Below are 27,184 nucleotides of genomic sequence, written 5' to 3'. Positions count from 1 at the left end.
TAGAGAGGGCGGGAATGGATGGTGTTTAGGAAGTGTGTTCCCTACCTGACACACAAGCTGTACTTACTCTCCTTGATCTTTCTTCTCCAAGAGGAACTCTGGTGAATGTTGGTTTTGCCTTGTTCTTGGAGGGTTTGGTTTAGAATCCTCTTGGGCTTTTCCGACAATCCCTCCATACCTCCCTTTCCCCCTCCACTGATCTCAGAGGAGTCCCTCTTTTGCTGCTTGGATTTCCTGGGAAGGATGCCATCTTTCTTTGGTTTGGACCTTGGAGACTCCGCTCTTTCAGTATTCAGAGGGAGCTGGAAGGTGGAGGATCAAAGGACACCAGTGCTTTCTTGGTGTTCTCTGATGGCTTGTGTTTGGTAGTAAAGCAGTGAGGTCTCATCATCATCATGATTTTGGAAAAACTGAGGCTCAAAAACGTTAGTAAAGCCTGAAATCAGTGGCTCAGATGGTAAAGAATCTGCTTGCAGTGTGGGAGAACCAGGTTCAATTCTGGGATCAGGATGATCCCCTGGAGAAGGAAATGGCAGCTTACTCCAGTATTCTTGCCCGGAGAATCCCATGGACAGTGGAGCCTGGTGGGTTGGACACAACCGAGTGACTTCAGTTCAGTTGCTCAGTCGTGTGCAACTCGTTGAGACCCCATGAATCGCAGCACACCAGGCTTCCTTGTCCATCACCAACTCCCGGAGTTTACCCAAACTCATGTCCATTGAGTCGGTGATGCCATCCAACCATTTCATCCTCTATCGTCTCCTTCTCCTCCCACCCTCAATCTTTCCCAGCATCAGGATCTTTTCAAATGAGTCAGCTCTTCATATCAGGTGGCCAAAGAATTAGAGTTTCAGCTTCAACATCAGTCCTTCCAATGAACACCTGGGATTGATCTCCTTTAGGATGGATTGGTTGGATATCCTTGCAGTCCAAGGGACTCTTAAGAGTCTTCTCCAACACCACAGCTCAAAAGCATCAATTCTTCGGTGCTTGGAGCCTGGTGGGCTGCCATCGATGGGGTCGCAGAGTCGGACACGACTGAAGTGACTTAGCAGCAGCAGCAGCAGCAGCAGCAGCAGCTTTCTTTATAGCCCAAATCGCACATCCATACATGACTACTGGAAAAACCATAGCCTTGACTAGACGGACCTTTGTTGGCAAAGTAATGTCTCTGCTTTTCAATATGCTGTCTAGGTTGATCATAACTTTCCTTCCAAGGAGTAAGCGTCTTTTAATTTCATGGCTGTAGTCACCATCTGCAGTGATTTTGGAGCCCCCCCCAAAAAATGAGATCAGCCACTGTTTCCCCATCTATTTGCCATGAAGTGATGGGACTGGATGCCATGATCTTCGTTTTCTGAATGTTGAGCTTTAAGCCAACTTTTTCACTCTTCTCTTTCATTTTCATTCATAATTCTTCACTTTCTGCCATAAGGGTGGTATCATCTGCATATCTGAGGTTATTGATACTTCTCCCGGCAATCTTGCTTCCAGCTTGTTCTTCTTCCAGCCCAGCATTTCTCATAATGTATTCTGCATATAAGTTAAATAAGCAGGGCAACAATATACAGCCTTGACGTACTCCTTTTCCTATTTGGAACCAGTCTGTTGCTCCATGTCCAGTTCTAACTATTGCTTCCTGACCTGCATGCAGGTTTCTCAAGGGGCAGGTCAGGTGGACTGGTAGTCCCATCTCTTTCTAAAATCAGTGGCTAGTTAATAGCAGAGTTCTAGAGTATGCACCACACTTCCATGTTCATATGGAACATTCTTGAAAGGTCTCCTTTAAAAATGCATCATGACATTATGAAGTATAAGCTTCCAGGTTACGTATGTTTAAGAAATGCAGTCAGTTTTCCTCAGGTGCTGAATACTGGTGAGCAAGCTGATCCTAACCTCTGAAATGATTTCTACAGAGCAGAGAAAGATCAGTCAGACTAATGTTAATCATGGGATATATAATCAAGTGATATATAACTTGTCATAACACATTATAATATTACAGCAAATGTATTTAACTCACAGAACATTCTCAGGGGGCTCTTAACTCCCTTTAAAATCGTGCTCCAGGCCTCCGTTACAGCAAGACGGAGCTGACGAGTTCTGTCTGAAGCTGCCACACCACTTTGGCCGAGCCAGTGTTATGAGAATCCCTTTCAAAAAGCCTTGCACTGTTTCCCCGGGCTTAAAAGTATGTTTGGTTTTGTCAGCACCTGGAAACGGGAAGTTGAGATTTGAGGAGAAACCTTTGGCACTAAGCTTGCTCCAGAGTTGTAGTCTCTGTTGCCACGGAAACCTCACTGCTGCCTCATTTATTAATGGAGGCTCGGTGAACTTCCGGAGCTAGTCCTGCCTTGTCCTGTAAATTCATTCTAGAGAAATGCAGGTTGACTTTTCAGATATGTCTCTGTCATTTCTCAGGCATTCCCTCCTGGGTCCTCGTGAGCTCCAGAAAATCGCCTGTGTACTATTGCAGAACCACCAATTTTTATCTGGCAAGTGCATGTGAAGGCCGTTTCCTCTCTTTCATGCTTAAATCGTGTTTATGCTTGCCTGCCTTGTTCAATAAGTGAATTTTTTTTATTATGTCGCCTTTAAGAATTATGAATTTAAAATAAAGGGATGGAAAAATTAAGTAATCAAATGCATTGAAAACCTTGATCCTAGCTTTAAGGGAGTTATACGTTTCTAACTTTTAAATTTCCAAACTTATTTTTTTATCTAAAATGAATGGTTTGTTTCTTCCCACTCCAAAAAGACACTTTCAGAAAATGGCTCAGACAAATGTTTTTAAAGTAAGCCTTCATTTTACTAAACTAACTCTCCTTTACCAGGTATCTTGACAGTATTGGAAGCTGCCTCCAGAAAAAAAAAATTTTTTTTCATCTAATTGTTTATCTGGGAGGATGCAAATAGTAGTTTTAAGCCTTTAAGTCATCCATCATGCCTGGCAGCCTCTATTGTCTCATTGTTGAGTTGGAGCCAAGTGAGAGTCTTTCTTGGTCTTGGGAGGGAGGTACACTGATCTGACTCTGCCAGAGCTGTGGTCTCAGGGAGTCCGAACCCTGCTTTAAGGAAAGGCAATGTAGGCAGACCCAGAGGGCCCCTAGGATTGAGAAAGATCGTGGGTCCTTATTTTCTGATGTTACATTAACGAAGAAACTGACACTCTGTTCAAAGTAGAAGGGATGCGACTTGTTCTCTAGGTTCTTCTAGTGTCTCTGAATTACTGTTAGTTTTTAAATGCATTTTTGTGGATGTAATAAAATACTGTTTATAGTCAGCTACAAAGTAAGTAATTACGATGCGGCGAATGAAATTCAGTATAGCTTTGTCGTGGTTTCTTAAATTTTAATCAAACCAGTCTTAGGGTAAATTATAAAATGCCATTGCTTTTGTTGTGATAAGTGACATTGACAAAATATTAATCTAATGGATTGTTATTCACAGAAGCTAAATGTCTTCTCTAGTCTTCCAGCTTTGAATGTTTGCTTTTTGTTTTAATTTTCAGTATATGCTTTTTAAAAATCCAGAGGAAAAAAATAAAGTTTTAAAACCACATGAAATAAAAACTCTATGTATGGAATATTCCATCATTGATATCTTGCCACCCACAATTGCACATGTCTCATTTATGGCACTAAAAAAATTTTTTTTAAAAACCAGATTTCTCTGTGGTCACTTTTTGGGTATCGTTAAAACTGGAGCTGGGATAAATAACCAACTGTTGACTACAAAGTCTAATATTAAGGGAATAAACAACCTGTGTTCCTAGTAGATCATTTCCCCTTTATTCTACTTTGTAAATTACCTTGTGCTGGTGCTTAAAAATGACATTTTGTTGGTTGTGTATCCCCTTTGTAGGTAAGTTATCCAAGTTATTTTCTTTCGAGAGTCTTTTAACTTGAATTTATATAATAATCTATTAAGAATATATATTTTTTGAGTATATTAAAAACAGAGAAGCTAATTTTTTGTCACCTTATTTGCTTCCCTCCACCATGGCTCAACACTTGTGTTTTAACATTTTGTTGTTTAAAATGAATATAAAGAATTTAATTCTTAAGTCTTCACGTTATTCATGCAAGAGTTTTTAATAACATGAATTTCAATCTAAGGATAAAATCTTTGCATGTCGTTTGTCTCCTTTTACTCATCAAAACTAACCTAGAATTGAACGATTGGAGTGAAATTACTCTCTCCATAGTTTTTCCTTCAATGTGTTATAGAAATTGTCTTTTTGAAAAGGAGAGCTAGTTACTCTGGTGTGTGGAGGATGGAGTGGGGAGGGAGGCTGTGGTAAAAAATTACATTATTTAGTTTCCAAGTATGGTTATATATATTTTTTAAATCTGGGGATTAAATTGTTGCCGCCACTACCGCCATCAGCTCGTGGGGGGCAAGGGTGGAGAAGGTGCGAGACAGTTGGTTGTAGACACCCAAATATGACAGCAGAATAATCTCTGCAACAATATGGCCGTGGCATTTGCTGACTTCAGAGAGCCAGATCAACCCCAATATTTTTTCAGGGATGCTAAACCTCTTGTAACTGCTAAATTGGATTTGTCACTGAATGAAGTATCAGCTGCTGTTGGACAAGGCCATAAAAGCCATCCGGCTGGCCCTTTGTAGGCAGGGCTTACCCAACGATTGATATGTTTTAGCACTTTTGGGATTATTGTGATTAAGAGGAAACCATTCTGAATGAGAGGGGAAAAAGGGGTAAGGACGCCCAGCTCACAGCTGGCGAGCAGCATGTGTTTGCTGCTGAGGAAGTCACCATGACAGCTTTCTCTGAGCTCCTACCCTGATTGATGGGTATGAAATCTTTATATGAGGAAGCGGTGTCCTTATTTCCTCCAGTTGCACCTCTCCCTGCAGGGCAGTAGGCGTGTGGAATGTTGTGGACTTGAGAATTCTGAATGCTTGTCAAGTGGTCAGGCGCGCATGCGTACACACACACACACACACACACACACACACACACACACACACACACACACACACACACACACACACACACACACACACACACACACTCTCTCTCTCTCTCTCTCTCTCTCTCTCTCTCTCTCTCTCTCTCTCTCTCTCTCTCTCTCTCTCTCTCTCTCTGCCTAAACGCATTCATCTATACACATGAGTTAATTGAGTTAACATGTGGGGGTTTCAGCAATAACAACAGAGCGTCCTCTTTAATTTTCCAGACTCAAAGCTCTGTGACATGCATTAAATAGATACCTCCGTGTAGTTTGTGTCTGAGTCACCTGTGTGCGTGATGGCTAAGTGGAAACTCCACAGCTGGTGGGTTTGTAAACGCGAGCACATGGCTGAGGCTTTATTAAGTATGAGAACATCTTTTTAGAACAGGTTTATTTTCAAGAACCACCTGCTCCTAAGAGTGGGCGAGGTTTTGCACATACCTTGTACCAGCTCAAGGCAAGCCTCTTCTGAGAGGCAGCTTGCTGAGTGGGCTGGAGTTTGAAGCTGCCCCATATTTGCAGATACACATGGATTTGGTCGCCTCTCTGGCCATCCCAGGAGGCTGTGCTTGGTTCATGCTCAGAGTTTGCTCAGCGTACCGCACAGGAAAGAGGCCGGCTTGCCAGGTTGTCCAGAGCGTCTTCCCAAGCCTGTGAAAAGCACGAATCATCCAGCAGCCGAGTGTGCTTACAGCTGGCCCTCTGCTAGCTTTGATCTGCGAATCAGGCCACACCATGAATGCCCTTATTGTCATGTTATGTGTACACAGTGTGTGAATTATTGAAAATAGGGAGGCCTGAGCCTCATCTGGTAGAGATTACAGTGCAGGCATGCTGGGCGAAGGTCTGTAATTGAAAATCCCCAGATGCTGTTTATTTGGCCTTTGTCACATGACCTACTGCAGGAAGATTGTCTGAACAAAATGTTGCCAGCATGGAGAGTGGAGCCCGCCCTCCCCCACCTCCAGAGCTTCCCTAGGCTCAGTCTGTACACAGCTTAAACACCTGCCCAAAGGATTTTTAAAGGCTTAAAATAGATTCGCTCATAGCATTTAAATAGAGGGCATCTTGCTTGTTGGTTTAAACTGCTTAAGCGGTTGTTGACTTGTGGAACCTTCTATCCACCAAGGGTTTGCTGGATAATTTCACTCTGAGATATCTTTGCAAAGAAACCTTCAGGACTGGAGTCATGAAAAGTAGTTTGGACTCTGTCTTTTCTTTAAAAAAAATCAAACTTGTATGTGGTGAATGAACTTACAGATGAAGCCTAATCAACTGTGTGTATTCTTGTCTTGAAAAAATATTTTGGCTACCTAGAATACAGCCTTGAGTGAGCTGGTTCGTCTGCATTTTATCAAGCTTATTCTTCTTATTCTAGCTGTTTTCTTAGAAAATTTATTTTTCTGAGTTAAATACTGAGTGTTGTCCTCTGTGAGGGTGGTGAATTGAGGCAGATACTAAATCTGAAATTGTCAAAGATCACGAGAATTAAAAACAGAGTGGTTTGAGCTAATTTTGAAGAGGGAAAGGCTTTAAGTTTTCCAGGTTCTGTCCACTAGGGCGTGAAGCAGCCTTTCACACCGTCCTTTGTTGCCCCCCTAACCTAGATATGATAGTGGGTGCCTCATACATTTCTTGGAATTTGCGAGGAGGAGAGGTGCATGGGTACCATGAGCCGAGCCTTCTGCTGGACTGTGAGTTCCTCGAACTCTGGTTGTGTCCCTTTATATCCCAGTCCCGCAGCACAGTGCTTTTTCTGTCCTTCCTGTTCCTCTCCCTCCCTGTCTTCCTGCCTCTTCAAAGAAAACATTGTCACCACCTCCTGTGTGCCATGATGTCACCTCTTCAAATATTTTTTTCTTTCAAGAGGGGGCTGAAATCAGCAGCAGTGCTATCATTAAGTAGCAGGCTCTCAGCACAATGCCAGGAGTTAGAGGCCGAGGGAGATTGTCAGAGCAGGATGTAGGCCTTGCTTTGAAGAAGCTCCTAATTTGTCCAAAAAAAAAAAAAAAGAGGAAAGGAAAGGGGAGCAAAAACTCACACAGGAAGAGCCAATGACAAGGGCTGTGCTAGAGTTTGCATGGAGGCTGCTGAGCTGAAGAGGCAGAACAAACTAACTGCCAGGGAGCTGGAGGAGTGCCTTTGGAACCACGTCTTGACAACTCAGAAAGAAGTGTTCAGCAGATCTGGGTGGGGCAGAAAGGCGAAGGCAAGTTATCTACACAAAGGGAGTAGCCCCAAGTGGACAAGACATCTCTGTGGAGAGAGGCATGGGAAAGGGCAAAAAGTGGATTTGTACGTGTAGCAATTTCTTTACAGGGAAAATATATTGCATATTACCTGAGTAATTAGAAGTTTAAAAGGGGAATAAAAATGGGTTAATTCTCCTGAATCTAAAGCTCAACCAAAAGAACTAATCTGTTTGGTTTGCTTGATGATCAGCTAAAATGAAAGCCCACTTCATAGGCCACTGCTTTCTCGCTGATGGCATTGTTGCCTTTGGCTACTCCTGGTTTTGAGACCAAACACTGGGTAAGTGACAGAGCGTGGCAACCACTGGAGGAAGCATCTCTGAACTTTTCTCAGACTATTCTTCAGTATGTTTCCTCTCCTTCTAGATATTCTGCCTTTTATTACAGTTGTGTGGCTTCTTGCCTAAATTCTTCCAAAATATAAATTCCTTGGGAGCAGAGAATATATATTGTTCTAGCATGTATCTCCTTCAGCACCTAGTGCAATGCCTTTTGTACAGAAAATGTTTAACAGATATTATTGAACAGGGAAGGGGGGCTGCATTGGGGCCAGATGATGAAGGCCTTGAAGGTGGTGTGCTTTTTATCTTGTATTGTAGGTGGTGAATGGACTTTTAAAATGGTATATATACAATTTAGTCCACTTCATGGTTGGCTTGGTCCCCGTTCTAAGATTTTGTCTGCATTAAGCACTTAGTGACAATCTTGTGAGAGGTTTAACTTATTATAGAGGCTATTTTCAGAGCAGCAGCTCTGATGTTAAGCATAATGAACTTGGAAGACAAAGCTGGCGTCAGATCCCAAGTCTACAACTTAACTAGTTTGGGAACTTGGGCAAGTTTCTTCTTTGAACCTCAGGTTTAAAAAAAAAAAAAAACCTCAGCATTTATAAAGTGTTAATAAGGTGGGAATGAAGGTTAAATATATGCATATATGATTATGGTTTCCATATTCTTTTTTTTAAAGAATTAATAAATGCCTAGACATTTATAATTCTTTTTCTTATGTTTCCTAAGCAGCAGGTAATCCCATGTGAGTGTCATTTTGATTTAATGCTTGTATAACTTCCCTTTGTATAGATATTGCTGTATAACTTCAGAAGTTGATACTTAATTTTTCTAGTGATAGTTGTGTTTTCGCACTGAGAACTAAATTCTGGAAATCCAGTGGGGGATATGCTGTTTATTATTCTTTTTTCCTTTAAAATAATTTTTATTTAATTATAAATGTACAATAGCTTCTTAACTCTGCATACCGACTAAAATTTTTTAAAGGAATAGCATTATGTCTGTTCCACCAATATTCTGGATAATAGCCTCCATAACCAGGGCTGCCTTGAAAACAGCCCTATCCAGATCCTCCTCCATATCCACGGTCAGTCAGTTCAGTCAGTTTAGTTGCTCAGTTGTGTCCGACTCTTTGTGACCCCATGAACTGCAGCACACCAGGCCTCCCTGTCCATCACCAACTCTCGGCGTTCACCCAAACCCATGTCCACTGAGTCGGTGATGCCATCCAACCATCTCGTCCTCTGTTGTCCCTGTCTCCTCCCGCCCTCAATCTTACCCAGTATCAGGGTCTTTTCCAATGAGTTAACTCTTCACATGAGGTGGCCAAAGTATTGGAGTTTCAGCCTCAGCATCAGTCCTTCCAGTGAACACCCAGGATCCTTCTTTAGGATGGACTGGTTGGATCTCCTTGCAGTCCGAGGGACTCTTAAGAGTCTTTTCCAACACCACAGTTCAAAAGCATCAATTCTTCGGTGCTCAGCTTTCTTGACAGTCCAACTCTCACATCCATACATGACCACTGGAAAAACCATAGCCTTGACTAGACAGATCTTTGTTGGCAAAGTAATGTCTCTGCTTTTGAATATTCTGTCTAACTTTCCTTCCAAGGAATAAGCGTCAAAATTTCATGGCTGCAGTCACCATCTGCAGTGATTTTGGAGCCCAGAAAAATAAAGTCAGCCACTGTTTCCTCATCTATTTCCATGAAATGATGGGACTGGATGCCATTAGTTTTCTGAATGTTGAGCTTTAAGCCAACATTTTCAACTCTCCTCTTTCACTTTCATCAGAAGCTCTTTAGTTTTTCACTTTCTGCCATAAGGGTGGTATCATCTGCATATCTGAGGTTATTGATATTTCTCCCAGCAATCTTGATTCCAGCTTATGCTTCCTCCAGCCCAGCATTTCTCATGATGTACTCTGCATATAAGTTAAATAAGTAGATTAATGTACTCCATTTCCTATTTGGAACCAGTCTGTTGTTCCATGTCGGTTTTTTTTTTTCTTTTTAATTTTTACTTTACAATACTGTATTGGTTTTGCTGTTGCTTCCTGACTTGTATAAATCCAGGATCACTTTTCATATCCATCAGCTGCCCCTCTAAAGTCCCTTCTTGGTCCTGCACCAAAGTTTCCACCACCGCCACTATGAGAATACACAGAACTAAACTGGCCTCCCAGGTGGAGGCAAGGCCTTTATGACTTCTGCATGATGACCACAGATGACGTGGTTGGGGCATGCTCTTTAATGCAGTGCCTACAGCTGATTGATGGAGATAATTTTATCATTTGCCACAAGTTATAAGGGTTTTGGCCACATATAGCTCTTGAAGTTAAAGTCACCCAGTCATGTCCAACTTTTTGTGACCCCATGGCCTATACAGTCCATGGAATTCTCCAGGCCAGAATACTGGAGTGGGTAGCCTTTCTCTTCTCCAAGGGATCATCCCAACCCAGGGATCGAACCCAGGTCTCCCACATTGCAGGCGGATTCTTTACCAGCTGAGCCACAAGGGAAGCCTAAGAATCCTGGCGTGGGTAGCCTATCCCTTCTCTCATTTAGCCCGCAGTCAGAACCTAATTCCTACTGTTTTATTCATGGAAGAATCTATTCTAAATTAAACGTTCATTGCAGCAATTAAGTGTAATAGTTTACATGGTGTTCTCTTAATATTCAACTTTCACCATTAAGGGCTTTTTTTACTTGCCTGGAGAATTCCATGAAGAGAGGAGCCTGGTGGGCTACAGCCCATGGGGTCGCAAAGAGTTGGACATGACTGAGCGACTAACACTTTTACTTGGAAACAAGTTTTATGGCCATATCATTGGACAATTTAGGGTAATGCAGAAATTTTGAGAACCTTTTCACTGTAGCATGGAAAATATGTTAATTTCTTTTTTAAAAAATTTATTTATTTATTTTAATTGGAAGGGTAATTACTTTTCAGTGTTATGGTTTTTGCCATACATCAACATGTATCAGCCATGGGTGCACATGTGTCCCCCCAATCCTGAACCCCCCTCTCACCTCCCTCCTCACCCCATCCCCTGGGTGGTCCCAGAACATCAGCTTTGAGTGCCGTGCTTGAACTTGCACTGGTCATCTATTTTCCATATGGTAATATACATGTTTCAGTGCTATTCTCTCAAATCATCCCATGCTCGCCTTCTCCAGCATAGTCCAAAAGTCTGTTCTTTACAAAAGATGCTAATTTCACTAACATTGAGAATAGACACACTGTAGGTTTATACTAGACATCATGTAGTAAGGTGTCTTTGACAGAAACTATATCAGTTCAAATAATGAGAAAGAGATCCAGAGAAGTGAAGCAAGTTCTTGTTCACACAGCTAGCAAGTACAGATTCAAATTTCCCAGAAAAGATCTAGGCAATCATACATCTGAGTCCAAAAAAAAAAAAGAAAAAAAAATTCTATAGTATGGCTGCAATTAAAGATTCTCCATTAAAGACCTATAGTTTTTAGCACTTCAGATGTGTGGATTTCACACATCTCTGAGGCCAAATAATTAATAAATAAACAGTGTTCTTACCACAGTTTTTCATTAACATGACTCTCCTGGGTTAATGTTGAGATTACCTTTTTTAAAATTTTTGGACCAGATCCATATTACTGTGGCACGTGTAGGTCATCAGGGGAGAGAGGGGTATGGAGGAAAAGAGCATGTGTTGGTCACACTGTGCCAAGGCAAGAGAGCACAGCGAGACTCTGGAGAGTTGTGCCATGTCTCACTAAAAAGGTTACAGCTGTTAAAGGGCCTACAAATTTCAGCTGATATTGTCAATGCTGTTATCGAAGTTACGTACCCTTTTTCTAGATCATTTTCTTCCTAACTATCTTCATATGGAAGAGAAGAGCTCATTCATTCTTTTTTTTTTTAATTGAACACATTCATTGATCACCTACTTATGTGCATGCTAAGTCACTTCAGTCGTGTCTGACTCTTTGCAACCCGATAGACGGTAGCCCACCAGGCTCCTCGGTCCATGGGGTTTCTCCAGGCAAGTATACTGTGGTGGGTTGCCATTTCCCTCTCCAGGGGATCTTCCTAACTCAGGGATCCAACCCACATCTCTGACGTCTCCTGCATTGGCAGGCAGATTCTTTACCACTAGCACCACCTGGGAAGCCCATTCATTTTCTTTTTTAACTGAAAACGTTTATTGATCACGTACTTAGTAGGTGTTAGATCTGGAGTCAGCACCAGAAGGGTTCTGTGCATGGAGCAGTCACTGTCTAAGAGGGGACTGGACCATCCTTTAGGTAAGTGCGGGCAGTGCAGCAGTAGTAGCAGGGCTATGTGCTCAGAACGTGAGTACACGAAAGAGAAACAACTCACTCAGTTTGGAAAGCTCCCAGAAGATTTCAAGGAGGAAGTGCTTCACTTAGGGTTTGCAGGGATGAATAGGAGTTTTGCAGGCAAAGAAGAAGAAAAAGAACATATCAAGACGGATGTTTGCACAAAAGCATGGCGACGGCTGTGCTCTGTGAAGCTACTATAACAGTACAGGAATGGGCTGTTAGCCTCAGGTAACAAGCTACAGAGTGTGTGACTTTCTTTTAGTGGATGGGGATGTACCTTTCAGGAGCTTGTGATCTTTTACTCACGAAACTCTTAGTAGGGCCAGGATATGGACAGTGCCCTGACCCATGCAGAAGTTGCACACTTTGGACCCAGCAGTGTGGGGAATCTGTGCTACTTCCCAGTCAGAGTCAAGCCATCGTCCTCCTCATATATACTGGACAGTTTGTTTTTAACTCACAGAGTCTTTGTTTTTTTAGTTTGCTTTATAAAATTGTGGTCTTTCACAACCACTGGTCTGTGAGGTGAGCTCCAGGTGCCTGGCTCCCTGGCTCACTCCTCTTCACACACTCCTAGCGTAGTGCATATTTCAGGCCTTACATGGACTTTCGTGGAGGAGACACTCTTTGAGCTGGGCCTGGAAGGCTTTTGATTGGTGCTGTTAAGGTATCTGGTACTTGTGAGCCAAACCTCTGAATGGCAGGTTGGTTCAGGGAACTGAAAGCTAGGTGTCCTTTTTGTGACGATAAAATGGATTAAGGTGATGATCGTGTGTCATGAAAAAGAAGTTAGGGCCAGATGATGGGACCACACTTTAGACTATAGTCAGAAGTCTTGAAGCAGTGGAGGGGCTAAACCAGAGCTGAGTTTCAAGTAGCCGTGTGTAGGATTGGTTAGAAAGAATAACCAGAGGCATAAAGTATGAAGGCTCGGTGAATTATTCCTTAGAGGATTAAAAAGGTGATTATATAGCATCTCTTTTTTGCTTCATAAAGAATGAGCCATTAAAAAAAAACTGTATTCATCTATATATTAATTTTTTCCTTCTAGAAATAAATAACAAAAAGAATTTCCCTCCTACATTAGGGATTGTTAATCTTCAGTCCATAACACTAGTCAGTTTTACTTGCTGTCTCTCTTTGACCCTTGTTGTCTAATGCAGAGGTGTGGTTTGTTAGCTCTCCTGCTCAGATGAAGAGCGCAGTGTTTTATGGGGCCATCACTTGATAATGTTATCAGCTGCCATTGACTGATAGGAACTCAACCTGAGTTACTCACAGACCTTTTGAAGGGATTCAGGGAATAAGCTCTGACCAACCAGGGTTAACACAGCCTTCGTCTGTGTACTCTTCCTTCTAAAGCTGTCCCTTGTAGGCCTCTGGGTGAGTGCAGACAAGGGATATTTTATTTTAGGAACTTGCCAGTGTTCACCTCCTGAAGGCCATCAGTTCATTTTGTAAACCTTTAGATCAGGAACATGCAGTACCAGCCCTAACAACCCAGAATGGGGTGCCTGGCTCATTCTGGTGATTTTCCATGTTGGTTGGTGCTGAAGTTTGGTCAGTGATTTATACTAGGGCTTAACTGAGACACTGGTGTCTAAACTTCCTCATTTGCAACACTCTGGGACAATTTTGAATGCTCTTTTTCATGAGCCTTCCTTCACCCCCAATCTCAGTCTTGTACCCCTCTCCCACTCTGGCTCTCCGTCCCTCTCATTCAGTTATTCATTCCATCACCATATGCCTTCTGAGGACCCACTGATTTTTGGCACTAGGGGTACAGTGGTGAGTGAAAACACAGGGTCTGTGCTCCTCTGGAAATTCGTGTCTTTAATGGGGAAGACAGGTGTTCATCATACAGTCTTTCAGATGAATGGAACATGCCATGAGTGAGAGGCATGGAGAGCGGTAGGTGACTCTGTTCTCACGGGTGAGTGTCCTTCACAGATGGAAGCTCCCTGAAGGCAGAGACAACATCTCTTTACACCCAGAACCCTAGTATGGTGCTTGTACCCTGCAGGTGCAGTGGGTGTCTGACTAGTAGGTGACTGGCCAGCTTTGGTAGTCCTCCTTTCTTTCCCAGTGTTGATGGGACGATGGAGCAGCGTGGAAGAAATGTTAATTATTAACTCTTCACAGGTTAGTGAATAAGAACGGTCTGCTGCCTCCTCTGGCAATATCCATAGATACAGACTCCCGGGTTTTTAGCAGGATAGGGCCACTAAACGTGTTCTGTAGACCTCCCCTCACTGCTGACACTTGGTTCCTGCCGTGTACTCTACATTTATGCTTTTTGGTTGTTGGCTTTTATGTGCTAAGATTCTTTTTTCCTTTAATATGAGCCTCAGGTCACACAGAGGGGTCCATGGCTGGAAAGTATTTTAACACTATCTCATGGAATCTTGCCTAAGAATTGATTGATTGTTCAGTCATGTCAAACTCTTTGTAACCCCATGAATGGCAACATTCCAGGCTTCCCTGTCCTTCACCATTTCGCAGAGTCAGTGATGCCATTCAACCATCTCATTCTCTGTCATCCCCTTCTCCTCCTGCCCTCAATCTTTCCCAGCATCAGGGTCTTTTCAAATAAGTCAGCTCTTTGGATCAGGTGGCCAAAGTATTAGAGCTTCAGCTTCAGCATCAGTCCTTCCAATGAATATTCAGGATTGATTTCCTTTAGGATTGACTCGTTTGATCTCCTTGCAGTCCAAGGGACTCTCAAGAGTCTTATTCAACATCACAGTTCAAAAACACCAATTCTTTGGCATTTAGCCTTCTTTATGGCCCAACTCTCACATCCATACATAACTACTGGAAAAATTGTAGCTTTGACTATACAGACATTTGTCAGCAAAGTAATATCTCTGCTTTTTAATACACTGTCTAGGTTTGTCATAGCTTTTCTTCCAAGGAGCAAGCGTCTTTTAATTTCGTGGCTGCAGTCACATCTGCAGTGCTTTTGGAGCCCAAAATAAATAAAGTTTCTCAGTTTCCAGTATTTCCCCATCTATTTGTCATGAAGTGATGGGACCGGATGCCGTGATCTTAGTTATTTTAATGTTGAGTTTCAAGCCAGTTTTTTCACTCTCCTCTTTCACCTTCCTCAAGAGGCTCTTTAGTTCCTCCTCGCTTTCAGCTATATGGGTGGTTTTCTCTGCATATCTGAGGTTGTTAGATATTGCTAACAATATTTCTAGAAGTTTCTATTTCTCCCAGCAATCTTGATTGCAGCTTGTGATTTGTGAAAGTGAAAGATGCTCATTCGTGTCCAACTGTTTGTGACTCCATGGACTATACAGTCCATGGAATTCTCCAGGCCATGTAGTCTGGCATTTTGCATGATGTACTATGCATATAAGTTATATAAGCAGGGTAACAATATACACTCTTGATGTACTCCTTTCCCAATTTGGAACCAGTCTGTTTTCCATGTCCAGTTCTAACTGTTGCTTCCTGACCTGCATATAGGTTTCATATGAGGCAGGTCAGGTGGTCTGGTATTCCCATCTCTTTAAGAATTTTCCACAGTTTGTTGTGATCCACACAATCAAAGGCTTTAGTGTAGTCAATGAAGCAGAAGTAGATGTTTTTCTGGAATTCTCTTGCTTTTTCTGTGATCCAGCGGATGTTGTCAATTTGATCTCTGGTTCCTCTGCCTTTCTAAATCCAGCTTGAACATCTGGAAGTTCTCAGTTCACATACTATTGAAGCCTGGCTTGGAGAAGTTTGAGCATTACTTTGCTGACATGTGAAATGAGTGCAATTGTGTGATATTTTAAACATTCTTTGGCATTGCCCTGTTTTGGGACTAAAATGAAAACTGACGTTTTCCAGTCCTGTGGCCATTGCTGAATTTTCCAAATTTGCTGACATATTGAGTACAGCACTTTCACAGCATCACCTTTTAGTATTTGAAATAGCTTAGCTGGAATTTCATCACCTCCACTAGTTTTGTTCTCAGTGATGCTTCCTAAGGCCCACTTGACTTCGCACTCCAAAATATCTGGCTCTAGTTGAGTGATCACACCATCATGGTTATCTGAGTCATTAAGATCTTTTTTGTATAGCTCTTCTGTGTTTTCTTGCCACCTCTTCTTAATATATTTTGCTTCTATTAGGTCTATACTGCTTCTGCCCTTTATTGTGCCCATCTTTGCATGAAATGTTCCTTGGTATCTCCAGTTTTCTTGATGAGATCTCTAGTTTTTCCCATTCAATAGTTTTCCTCTGTTTCTTTGCATTGTTCAGTTAGGAAGGCTTTCTTATCTCTCCTTGCCCAAGATAGTCCTTTGTCAGTCGCTGCCTCATTGGGTGTCGCTGCCTTGTGGTGTCGTCACTTTGTAGAAGGCATCTTTCTTTGCTTCTTCCCACTAGGTCATCCTTTTCTACTTTCTGCTGATGATTCGGTGTCAAACTAGATTATAGGGACATAGGGGCCTTTTATGCTCCTAATGATGATCCATTCCATAAATACTGAGCTGCCTGGGATGGGGAGGCAGAAGAAAAGATGAATGCCTTTGGGTTTGTTTGTTTGGTTTTGGTGCTTTCGGCTTATGGGATCTTAGTTCCCTGAGCAGGTGTCAAACCTGGGCCCTTGGCCATGAGGGTGGGGAGTCCTAACCACTGTGCCACTGGGGAATTCCCTCATTGGTTCTTGTTCTGAGTGACTTTATGATCTGGTTGGAGCCGTGGCATGTGCCGAAATGATCAAATTGAGGGCGGGGGGGGGGGGGGGGGGGGAAATGAACCAGCAGCAAAGAGGCTGGGGTCAGGGGCAGTGGATGTTTAGGGAGAGGGGCAGCCACTTGCAGCTGGAAGGCTGATGAAGGACAAGGCAGTTGAGATGTAGGCAGAATCCCCACATATTGTAATGGACAAGGAGATGCAGGCTGTGAAAGCAATTGTGTAGTCAGCTGCAGAGCTCAGACATCTCGGGTATTGACAAGAAGCAGTCTTACAGTGCCCTTGGGCCAAGTTAGGGTTTGTGAGGGGGTGTGGAAGACATGATGGGTACAACCATAGCACCGGTGCCTGTGTGAAATAGCTTTGGTGTAGCAATCAGAAGCTTGAGTGTTCTTTCTGATTCTCATTCTTTCAACATGGGAAAAAAGTGTGGGGTTTCCTCCCTTGCCCTCCCAGCAAAGAGTGGGCCAAATGGTACCCTAGTGCAAGCCTCTTCCCCAGACCAGGATATGTGTTTGCCTTCAGACTAGCCGCAGCCAGGAAAGAGGAGGTTCCATTTATTGCTTCTTTCTTTGTGGCTCCCTGACTCCATTCAATTACAAAGTGGCTCTTACACTGTTAAAGCCGAGTGTCTCTGGGCTACAATTTCTAGCCACAGACCCTGCATTTGCTGTGCCTCAAACATGACCTTGAGGCCACATCGCATTACACCCAAGCCCACAACAACGTTAACCAGCTTTCTCTCTGGGTAAGACGAGCACAGCACAAACTCCATGCCTTTCTGCTGGCATCTTTGTCTCTATTGCCCCTTTAGCAGAAAATTTCACAGCAATCTGGGAGGCTGGAGAAGCCAATGATGGCCTCACTTTCAACTGTGTTATGTTATTTAGGAGAAAGGAAAAAGGAAATAAAAACTAGATTGCTGTGCCTGGTGAGTATCACAGTATAAAGTGACAGGTCAGGCTGTATTTGTTTTTGCTGCTGCCTCTTGCCTGTGGGAAAAGCAAGGGCGGCTGCATCTGCAGCATCTCAGATTTAAAGCTGTGTGCGTTTCTAAAGGGCACTGTGCGCTACAGAGGAGCTGTAGTACAATGACACCTGGTGGTGAAGTGTGACATTGCCACTCAGCTCTATAAGCTATTGCAGGTAGTTACAGAGAAAGGTCCGTCTACTCGAGACAATGATTTTTCCAGTGGTCATGTATGGAGGTGAGAGTTGGACTTTGAAGAAAGCTGAGCGCCAAAGAATTGATGCTTTTGAACTGTGGTGTTGGAGAAGACTCTTGAGAGTCCCTTGGACTGCAAGGAAATCCAACCAGTCCATCCTAAAGGAGATCAGTCCTGGGTATTCTTTGGAAGGAATGATGCTAAAGCTGAAACTCCAGTACTTTGGCCACCTCATGCGAAGAGTTGACTCATTGGAAAAGACTCTGAGGCTGGGAGGGACTGGGGGCAGGAGGAAAAGGGGACGACAGAGGAGGAGATGGCTGGATGGCATCACCGGCTCGATGGACGTGAGTCTGAGTGAACTCTGGGAGTTGGTGATGGACAGGAAGGCCTGGCGTGCTGTGATTCATGGGGTTGCAGAGTCGGACACGACTGAGCAACTGAACTGAACTGAACAGAACAGAGAAGAAGGACTTCCCTGGCCGATCACTGGTAAAGAATCTGCCTGCATTGCAGGAAAGCTGGGAAGATCCCCTGAAGGAGAGCATGGCAACCTACTCTAGTACTCTTGCCTAGAGAATCCCGTGGACAGAGGAGCCTGGAAGGCCGCTGTCCATACGGTAGCACAGGGTTGGACATGACTGAAGCAAGTAAGCAGCCGCATAATCAAGAAGAATGAAGGAAATGAGTCGTGGATACAGTGAATGTAGAATCTAGAGATTTCTGGGCTCAGAAAGACAGAGTGTGCAGTGGTCAAGGGGGACTTGAGGATCAGGTGCCTGGTTTTTAAGCTGCAGTTTCCTCTGTATATTTTTTAAATGCTGCTTCCTCTGTCTAAAATGATCTTCAGCCTACCCCCTCCATTCTGCCTGTCAAAATCATGCTTATCACTCTAGTTAATGATAATGCACTCTGAAGGATGTACGGAGGTTATCATGCCTGCCATTTATTAAGCTGGCTCAATGGATGGATAGAATGGACAGGTGGAGTGACATGTTATAAAGCAAATGTAGAAAAGTGAATGATAGGGTCTGAGTCATGGGTGTATATAGTGTTCACTGTGAAACTGTCTCTGTGGAAGACTTCTGTATGTTGCAAATTTTTCATAATAAAAAGTTGGAGGAAAGGGTTTCCCTGCCTTCCCAGACAGTAAGGAATCTGCCTGTAATGCAGGAGACCAGGGTTTGATCCCTGGGTCAGGAAGATCTGGAGAAGGGAATGGCTTACCCACTCTAGTATTCTTGCCTAGATAATTCCATGGACAGAGGTGCCTGAGAGGTTATACAGTCAATGGGGTGCTGGAGAAAGAATAATCTGTCTTTAAAAGCTAGCTTCTCTTCCAGAACTTTGGGAAAGGCTTTCTAGATTGATGGAATTATTTATGACTGATGACCCACATATGTTGCTAGAGCCACTGTTAGTGGCTCTCTGACTGGTCGAGCTGATCTCCTCGATCTTAGCTTATGTTTTGGACAGTGAACTTGTGAACAGCAGACTAGGCTGTCTTTAAATATTGTATACTTCAAATAGGCATCGTGTAAGACACAAAGGAGAGATGGTTCCCACAGGACTGGAGGAAGAGTTTAGGAATATCATGATAAAAGGTAGCTTTGTCGAAAGTCAGTTTTGTCATATAAGGTTTATGGGACCAAACGCCACTGTGTGCATATGGGTGCTTGTGTTTGTTTGGGTCCAGCTCTTTGTGACCCCATGGACTGTAGCCCACCAGGCTCCTCTTCCTGTGGAATTTTCCAGGCAAGAATGCTGGAGTGAGCTGCCACATCCTGCTCCATGGTTGTGTGTATACGTGTGTGTGTTTGGAAGTGAAAGAAAAATGAGGGTTAACATTTCTAATATCCAGCATTCTTCCAGGCTGTGAAACAAGACTGCTGCGTGGACCAGAGTCCCACTACCAGTTACATCAGTGGTGTTTTGTGTCTCTGAGTTTCCTGTCCTTGGTTGGAGACTTCTGAACCTCAGTTGTTGTTGTCGTGTGTGTGTGTGCTCAGTGTCTCATGCTTTGTGACCCCATCGTGGGCTACAGTTCATGGAATCTTCCAAGCAAGAATACTGGAGCAGGTTGCAATTTCCTACTCCTGGGGATCTTCCCGACTGAGGTAGATCGAGGGTTCATACCTGTTTCTCTTGGGTCTCCTTGCATGCACTTTTTTCCCCACTGCACCACCTGGGAATCCCTTCTGTACCTTAGTACCATGAGTCAGATCTAGGGCTTTGAACTGTATGGATCCACACCATTTGGAGGGTCATGCTCTAGAAATATAAATAGGGCTCAGAATGTCCTATGAAGGTTGCTAACAAGAATTCATTCAGAACCAGGCACCCGGAAAGAAACTCCAAAATCATTTGTAATGACATACTTGTTTCCTTAAAGAGTAAGCATATTATAATTCTGGGAAGATTTAGAATATAAAATTTTTAATATAATCAATACCATAATGTTTATATTTTTATTTTAAGGATTTGTGCATATGAGGTCTTCAGTATGCATATTTAAAATAATTTGGCTCACATAACAGGTTAGTCTGTATTTCCAAATTAAAATGTGCAATGAAGTAATTGACTTAGACTTGATTTTGGGAAGGGTTGAAGTCTTTAGATTTGTAAGCAATGTTGGCATACTCAAGAGAATTTATTAGGTTTCTAAGAGTTGTTTAAGGGAAGGTTTTGTAAGTTAAAGAGTTCTAATATTAAAAAAAATTAAATTAACTATAGATTAGGTACATAGTTTAAATGTTTGAAGGAGTTTAACTAGGTTCGTAAAATGGACCAAACATTAATCCAGTACCCTTTGAAAGTGGTTATAAAAATTATAGGATATGTAAGTAGAATTGAAAACATAAAGAAAAATGAGGGCATTAAAAAAAAATAAACAGATGAAATAAACATTTTAAAGTCAAGTAAACCTGACTGTTGTTTCTCTGCACGAAACCACTCTTAGAATCTTTTTTTTTTAAAAAAACAACACATAAAGTAAAGTGACTAATGTTGCACTTTGAGTTCATGGTAGATGCTTGGTATTAGTGGAAGTTGAATTTATAATTTGAATCAGCAATATTCCTTTTGGTAAGGCAAGAAGAAACACATAGCAACCTCAAGTTAATTACTCTTCTTGGCTTGAAACATGGTTTGGAATAACATAGAATTTGAAAGGAGATCTCGCTCATGTAAAGAATGGGGACATGAGAGTCTTGACCGACTTTCCATGATATGACGTAGTGTCTTGCTCAGCACATATTAGATGCTCAGTGAGGGCCTCTTGTAGAAGTAGTTATTTTTAGAAGCATTTTAATCAAAGTATGAGTTGACATTTTTTATGCCACTGCATAAACCATAGGGTGTACAGTCAAGTGTGGCTTCCTGGGGACTGATCTCATCCATTCAACCAAATGCCATAAGATATTAAAAACTGGAGATATAAGTTATAGGCCACTTGGATCAAGCTATTCTGTCTGCTTTCAGAGAAAGTTAAGCAAGTCTGGGTCCAGGAGGCATTTTTGCCATCTGGACAAGGTTCAGATGAAATTGCATGTAATTCAGAGCCCTAGATTTATTTCATCCCAGCCACTCAGCCCTGAACAGGGTGCACAGTGAGGCCCCGAGCTGGAGGATGCTTGGCCCCTCTGCAGACATTGTCATTTAGGTCTGACTTCTGGTAATTAGGCACTCCTAACTGGGCTCTGCTGTCAGGCAGCCTTTGAGACAAATTGCAAAATCTGTACAACCATCTGAGAGATGGCGAAGTAGACCCAATGACACTACAGGGGATATTGGTAGGAAAGAGAGTGCTTTGAGAAGCAATCCTCAGAACTGAATTTAGAGGTCCTTCTCCTTGTGGTTAAAGAGTAAGTTCAGTCAGTCACAGAGTCAGGATTGATGACTTGAAGGTGGGAACGATAGGCTTCATCTGACAAAGTGAACTGCAGTAGAAATAAATGGAATGTTTTGTATTTGGATCTGAAAATCTCAACTGTGCATGAAAAGACTAGGAACAAGGGTAGGGATATATCTGAGAAGTAGCTCATATGAAAAAGACCTTGGAATTAATTGACTTCAGTTGACAGTTTTTTGTAATCCCCCCAAATCTAATGTGGTGCTGGGCTGCATCAACAAAGATGGAGTATTTAGGACCGGGCAGGTGACTATAGTTCTGGGCTCCAGGCTGTGAAAGGAAATGACAAAAGATGGTCACAGGATGGAGGTGGGAGTGTTCCAAAGTTTGCCACAGATAACAAAAGAACAGGAAAGGTTTAGCTTGGATAAAGCGCTGCTGGAGGACGTTAAAGTTGTCAGAAATTTCTGTGCATTAGGAACTAACCTTCTACTTGTTAAGAGATACAAAAGAATCTGGGGGGTAAAAGTTATAGGAAACCTCGAATAAGGAGGGTCTTTTTATCTTTCAATATGTTTTAAGGCAGAATGGGCTTTTTCCTTCATTCTAGAAGTGCTGGCTTCTATAAGGACTCAGACTTTTAGGGGCGAGAAAGAGTGGCTCAGAAGTACTTTGCAGCCCCAAGATTCCACAATTCCTTTGCCTTCCAGCAGTGACTGTGTTCTGCATACTCCTAACACAGGCGGGTGGAGAACAGAGCCATAATTACAGGAATGTTCTAGGCAGCAATGGGAGAGGTTTTTTGAATTATTAGGCAAGATTCTCATCAAGACCCTCTCACCAGAGCATTCAGTTTCTTTTCTCTGCTGGAGAGGTCTGAGGAATGCAGTTCTTCCCTTTCACCAGAGGCTGTGTTAGTGACTCATTTTTTCTTTCTGTGCGCCCAGCAGTGTGTCGTGTGCTGGGGAGACCTTGGGAGCAAGACAAAAACTCTTGCTGTCTTCAGCTATGCAGTATGTGGAGAGTGAGACGGCACACACAGATTAAACCACTGGCTATACTGTTAGTCTTAAAGTGACCGTTTGGACCCATGTGTTCTGTATGAGTACATTTTTATTTCATGTAGAATTAGTAATGCATTTCCCCACCTGGCTTTGGGGGTTTATTTTCCCATTTATATTATAGTTCAGGTCATCTGTTTGAGATTTTTCAGTGTCTTGGTGCAGATTTGTGTATACTTTAAGGCACTTTCCCCCAAAAGTTATGAAGGATGGAAAACATTGAGTCATTTTTCTCCTCCCCACTGACAGCTTTGTGTATAGTTTATTACTGATTCAGTGACTACCTTTGGGGGCTATCTGCCTTCATATTGTAACTTCTTTTCCTTGTGTTTCTGTGATCACAGCAGTTCATCCTCTCGTGGCTATAATGACACTAACTGGAGCTAACTATGAGTAGAAACCTGGGTGAGAAGAAATGGATATGAAAAATAAAACTAGAACGGAAGCCACTCTGTGTACTTCCACATTAATCTTTGTATTTGTTTATACAAGTGACCATCCGTTTAGAGACAAGCACGCAAACAAACAAAAGGCACATTTTAATTGCTGATTGTAGTTCATGATGAAACTCCCTTCTTCCTAATTTCCCTTAGTACATATTTCCTGCACAAACTATACTTTTAATTTTTCTAGCATTAATAAACTTACAGATACAACTTAAAAATGCATGATTCGGAATTCTAGTCTTAGCATTCAGAGGCTTTTTACACCTCACCCCTGTCCCACTCACGCACCAAAGTAACCTACTTTATTGTAAATTCTTTCTTTCAGGTAGGAATGAATTGATAGCCAGATACATCAAACTCAGGACAGGGAAGACGAGGACCAGAAAGCAGGTAAAGTAACCGACCTGGAAGTTGTGCATGTCAGCGAATGGCCCACGGAGGCATTTTGGCTGCAGTGGCTGTCTGTGCTTTGGCTCCTAGGAGCCCCCAACCGGAGTTCCCTGTAAGGACGTCAGTGTTGTAGGTGTTTGAAATTGGCTCCGTTTTTTACTGTTCCTCATTTCAGAGATCTTTTATTCCATGGTCTCTGGAGTTGCTTCTATACACATATGGAAAAGTTTCACTGCTAAGGACGGTGTACAAACTGCTCCTGTACTCAAAATCTTCAATTTTCTTTCCCAAACTGTGCATCTGCAAACATTGTAAAGGCTGCAGGTGTAGATACACTTTGCAAGTCATGAAATTTTGAGATTTTGCGCATTGTAAAATCCTGGAACAATTACATATTAGTCATCTTTTCACTGCAAAAGTAACACTAGCAGCCGTGAGCACTGGCCAGAACATGAGGCTGAATGATGTGCGTCCAGGGAACTGTTGCTCCTTAAGCTATGGCTTTTTGTCAGTAGCTGCTGTGACTGAAATGAAGTTACAACTTAAATACCTTTGTGCAGCCCTGGGTCAGGAATTTTCCTCTGCCCTCCCATCAGGGCTGTGGTGCTCTTCACTCCTTGTGATGTAAACTAGCTCAAACCTCTGACCCAGTTCAGAACTGGAATGGATGAGAAATTAACATTTAATGAAAAGCAGAAAAAAAAAAAAAAGAAATGGAAAGGGGGGAGGGAAATCAAACCAACCTCATGGGTGAGTTCTCAATAAGAAAAAAAAGAAATATTTATAATATGTGTTTCAGTGTTGACTATGCTGCCTGATTCGGCAGGAATTTTAAAAACTTATAATCAAACCAAAAGGCGAGCTCAGTTGTGAAACCCTGAGCAGTGGATTCCAGTCCTCTGCTTGGGTGATGAGCTGTTTTTCTGAGTGTTTATGACGGGGAGCGCTTTCCCCGGGAATGCCCCGGTGCCCCCGCCGGGAGCCCACTGCTGAGTCAGCACAGAGGCAGGTGGCCTCCCGCCAGTGCTCTGAGGCGGGCATTGTCTGTTCAGTGGATGTCTCCCCCTCTGTGGCCCAGAGCAAGCCAGTGGATCACATCAAAACAAAATTCGGGTGAAAGCAGGAGCTGGATGGAGAGGTGAAGAGGATGGGGGAGTTCCTGCTTCTCCGTACTTAAAAAAAAATACAAAAGCAAATAGAAAGAAAAAATTGATAATTGATACTGGAAAACAAAGTTAGAGATAAGCGGATCAATTATTATCATAAAGCCTGTTTTTAAGCTCACTAGAGTGTTTGAAATCAAGTAATGGCCTCACAGTCTGAGTCGCTGAACTTCCAAATGGAAGCTTCTAAATTTCTGAAACAGACAAATCTAATTCCCAACATACTGAAAGTCCTGGACCTGGGCTGTCTGCTGATCTGTGAGCTCTGGTCATGTGCCCAACCCCTTCAGTGAGGGGAGGCTTCTAAATTTAACCAAGTCCTGCTGAAAGAGATGCAAATTTGTTTACCCAGTGGAATCATTGTGTTTCAGAAGCCCAGCTTGGCTCAGTTTCCACACCCCGGCATCCTGGGGATGTTTTTAGGCAGCAGTTGGTGATACCTCTCCAATGTGAATTTGTTGTTCAGCAAATCCGTGTGGTTTTTCAACCCAGATTTTTAACAGGATGGCTGGCTGGCTGTATTCACACTTTTCGCTTTGTAATAATATGCAAATCCACTTGGCACCCAGTCAATACCCAAAAGAGTGGAAGGATTAAAGATATTTATAAGGGCGAAAAAAAAAAAAAAAGCTCTGCTAACTGGGTCTTTCCATTTCTCTTTGAGATCTAATTTACATGTCAGTATTATTTTAACATTTGCTACAGAATCCAGAGCTCTTAATGAGATCAGAATACAACCGACAGCTTCAGCTTTTTGATTCTGCAGAATGTGCTAATTTATGGATAGTCTCTTCTAAATTGAGAAAAAGGGATTTTCCCTCCTGATACTGAGAAGCTATAAATATTTTCATTTACCTCTACCCCCACCTTTTAAATTTTATAAAGAAAACAACCCCACTCTCCCCCTCTCATCCCGTGGCCCGCAATTTCTCCTGAGTGAGAAAACTAATATTAGCTTCAACTTTCTTCCTGAATCCAGTCACTGCAGTGATGACCCAGTCTGAAAAGCTTAGAGCAGCGCTGGGGGCTTGGTGTCTGGCTGGGACTGTGTATTCCTAACTGCAGAGCTTTGTTGAGATGCAAATAACCTCCCCCCCACCCCCCACCCTGAAACCCTCCCAAGGAGTAGCGATTTTATATTTGATTTCCTTTTTTTGTTTTGTTTTGTTTTGTTTTGTTTCCCCTCATAAACCCGAACAATGTAGGTGTCTAGTCATATACAGGTCTTAGCAAGAAAGAAAGTTCGAGAAATTCAAGCCGCCATTAAGGTACGTCTGGCTTGCCCAGTTGTAGGGGGCTTTTCATCTCCATGGTTACAGGCTTTTCCTTTGTTTTCCTCCCTTCCCCTACCCTGCAGGTGTCTAGTCACATTCAGGTTCTTGCCAGAAGGAAATCTCGTGATTTTCATTCCAAGCTAAAGGTATGCGCTTTCCTGCTTTTTGGCTTGTGGTTGCTATGCATCTCACTTCCTGTTTTCCATGGTGACTGGTGAATGCCTGGTGCTGGGATTCTGGTAACCTAGTTTCCTCGCATGTGAGAGCTGTTTACATTTCTTTGTGTCTAATCTCTCTGTTTCTGTACTAGCCTCACATTAAGCTCAGAGTGTGTGGTGTGTGTGTGCGCGTATGTGTGTGTGTGTGTGCGCGCATGTGTGTGTGTGTGTGTGTGTGTGTGTGTGTCCCTAATAACAATGCAAACGCAGCAGAGAGCTAGTCTTGATAACTTTAGCACAGAAACATTTTTTTTTTCAGTCTTCAAATACCTACCAAGAAGCACTGAGCTAAGAGAGGGACGAAAAGTCCAAGAGATGCAAAGTTGGTGTAGAAATTATAAATGAATCATTTCCAAGATCATCATGAAATTACTTTTTGAAATATTTAGAAATTATTTTAAATTTGTGTTTTTGATGTATTTTCAATACTTAAGAAAAATACATCTTCTTCATGGAATTTTTTATGTGTTCTTCCAACAGAGAATATTTTCTGTCAGATTTCTTCCACATTTCTTAATAATATTTTTTTAAGTGTGTGGCTTTGTTAATTAAAACAAATTTGAGGTGAGGCCTTAAAAAACAGAAGATGGATCTTAGAGATGAGAAAGCTTTTGATCAAATCCATGTTTGCAGTTCTGTTTATACTTGAATTTAATTTTTTTTTCTTCATGTGCCTCATTACCTAGTCTTTTAAAATATATTTCATAGCAAAAACAGAGGCATGGACAATTTAAAAATGCAGGTTCTCTTGTTTTCTCCCTTTGCAAAGTTTGCAGTAAAGTATACATGACTCATTTTTCCCCCCTAATGTCCTATTTTAGAAATGCAAAGGGATTATAGTTTGCATGGAGGAGCTTTATAATAAAAATGAATCCATAATCCATATTATTGTCTTTCTCCCATGCCTGTTCTTGGTTCTCTTTTGATTTTTTTCCCCCCATGTATTAAGTAAATTTGTATGTTTGTTCTAAGCTAAAGAACAAAGTGCAATTTCACAGCCCTAAGTGGTGAAAGCCAGGACTCTTTCCAAAGTCCTCCAACTTTTTAAATGCAAACAAGGCTGGCTGTGGAATAGGACTAGTGACCAG

At 42.3% G+C, this 27,184-nt stretch overlaps 1 protein-coding gene across 1 annotated transcript in view; it reads left to right on the top strand.

Annotated features, from left to right (window-relative positions):
- TEAD1 (TEA domain transcription factor 1) overlaps nucleotides 1-27,184 on the top strand; it is a 259,923-nt gene that overhangs the window by 166,614 nt on the left and 66,125 nt on the right. Inside the window, exons 3-5 of the mRNA XM_052652610.1 lie at nucleotides 23,377-23,441; nucleotides 25,810-25,872; nucleotides 25,962-26,024. Coding sequence (XP_052508570.1) covers nucleotides 23,377-23,441; nucleotides 25,810-25,872; nucleotides 25,962-26,024 — 191 coding nt within the window. The remainder of the gene's footprint in view (nucleotides 1-23,376; nucleotides 23,442-25,809; nucleotides 25,873-25,961; nucleotides 26,025-27,184) is intronic.

Source organism: Budorcas taxicolor, chromosome 15 (assembly GCF_023091745.1).
Source record: "Budorcas taxicolor isolate Tak-1 chromosome 15, Takin1.1, whole genome shotgun sequence".
In the NCBI taxonomy this organism is placed as follows: domain Eukaryota; kingdom Metazoa; phylum Chordata; class Mammalia; order Artiodactyla; family Bovidae; genus Budorcas; species Budorcas taxicolor.
This window is presented reverse-complemented; position numbering and strand designations above follow the sequence as displayed.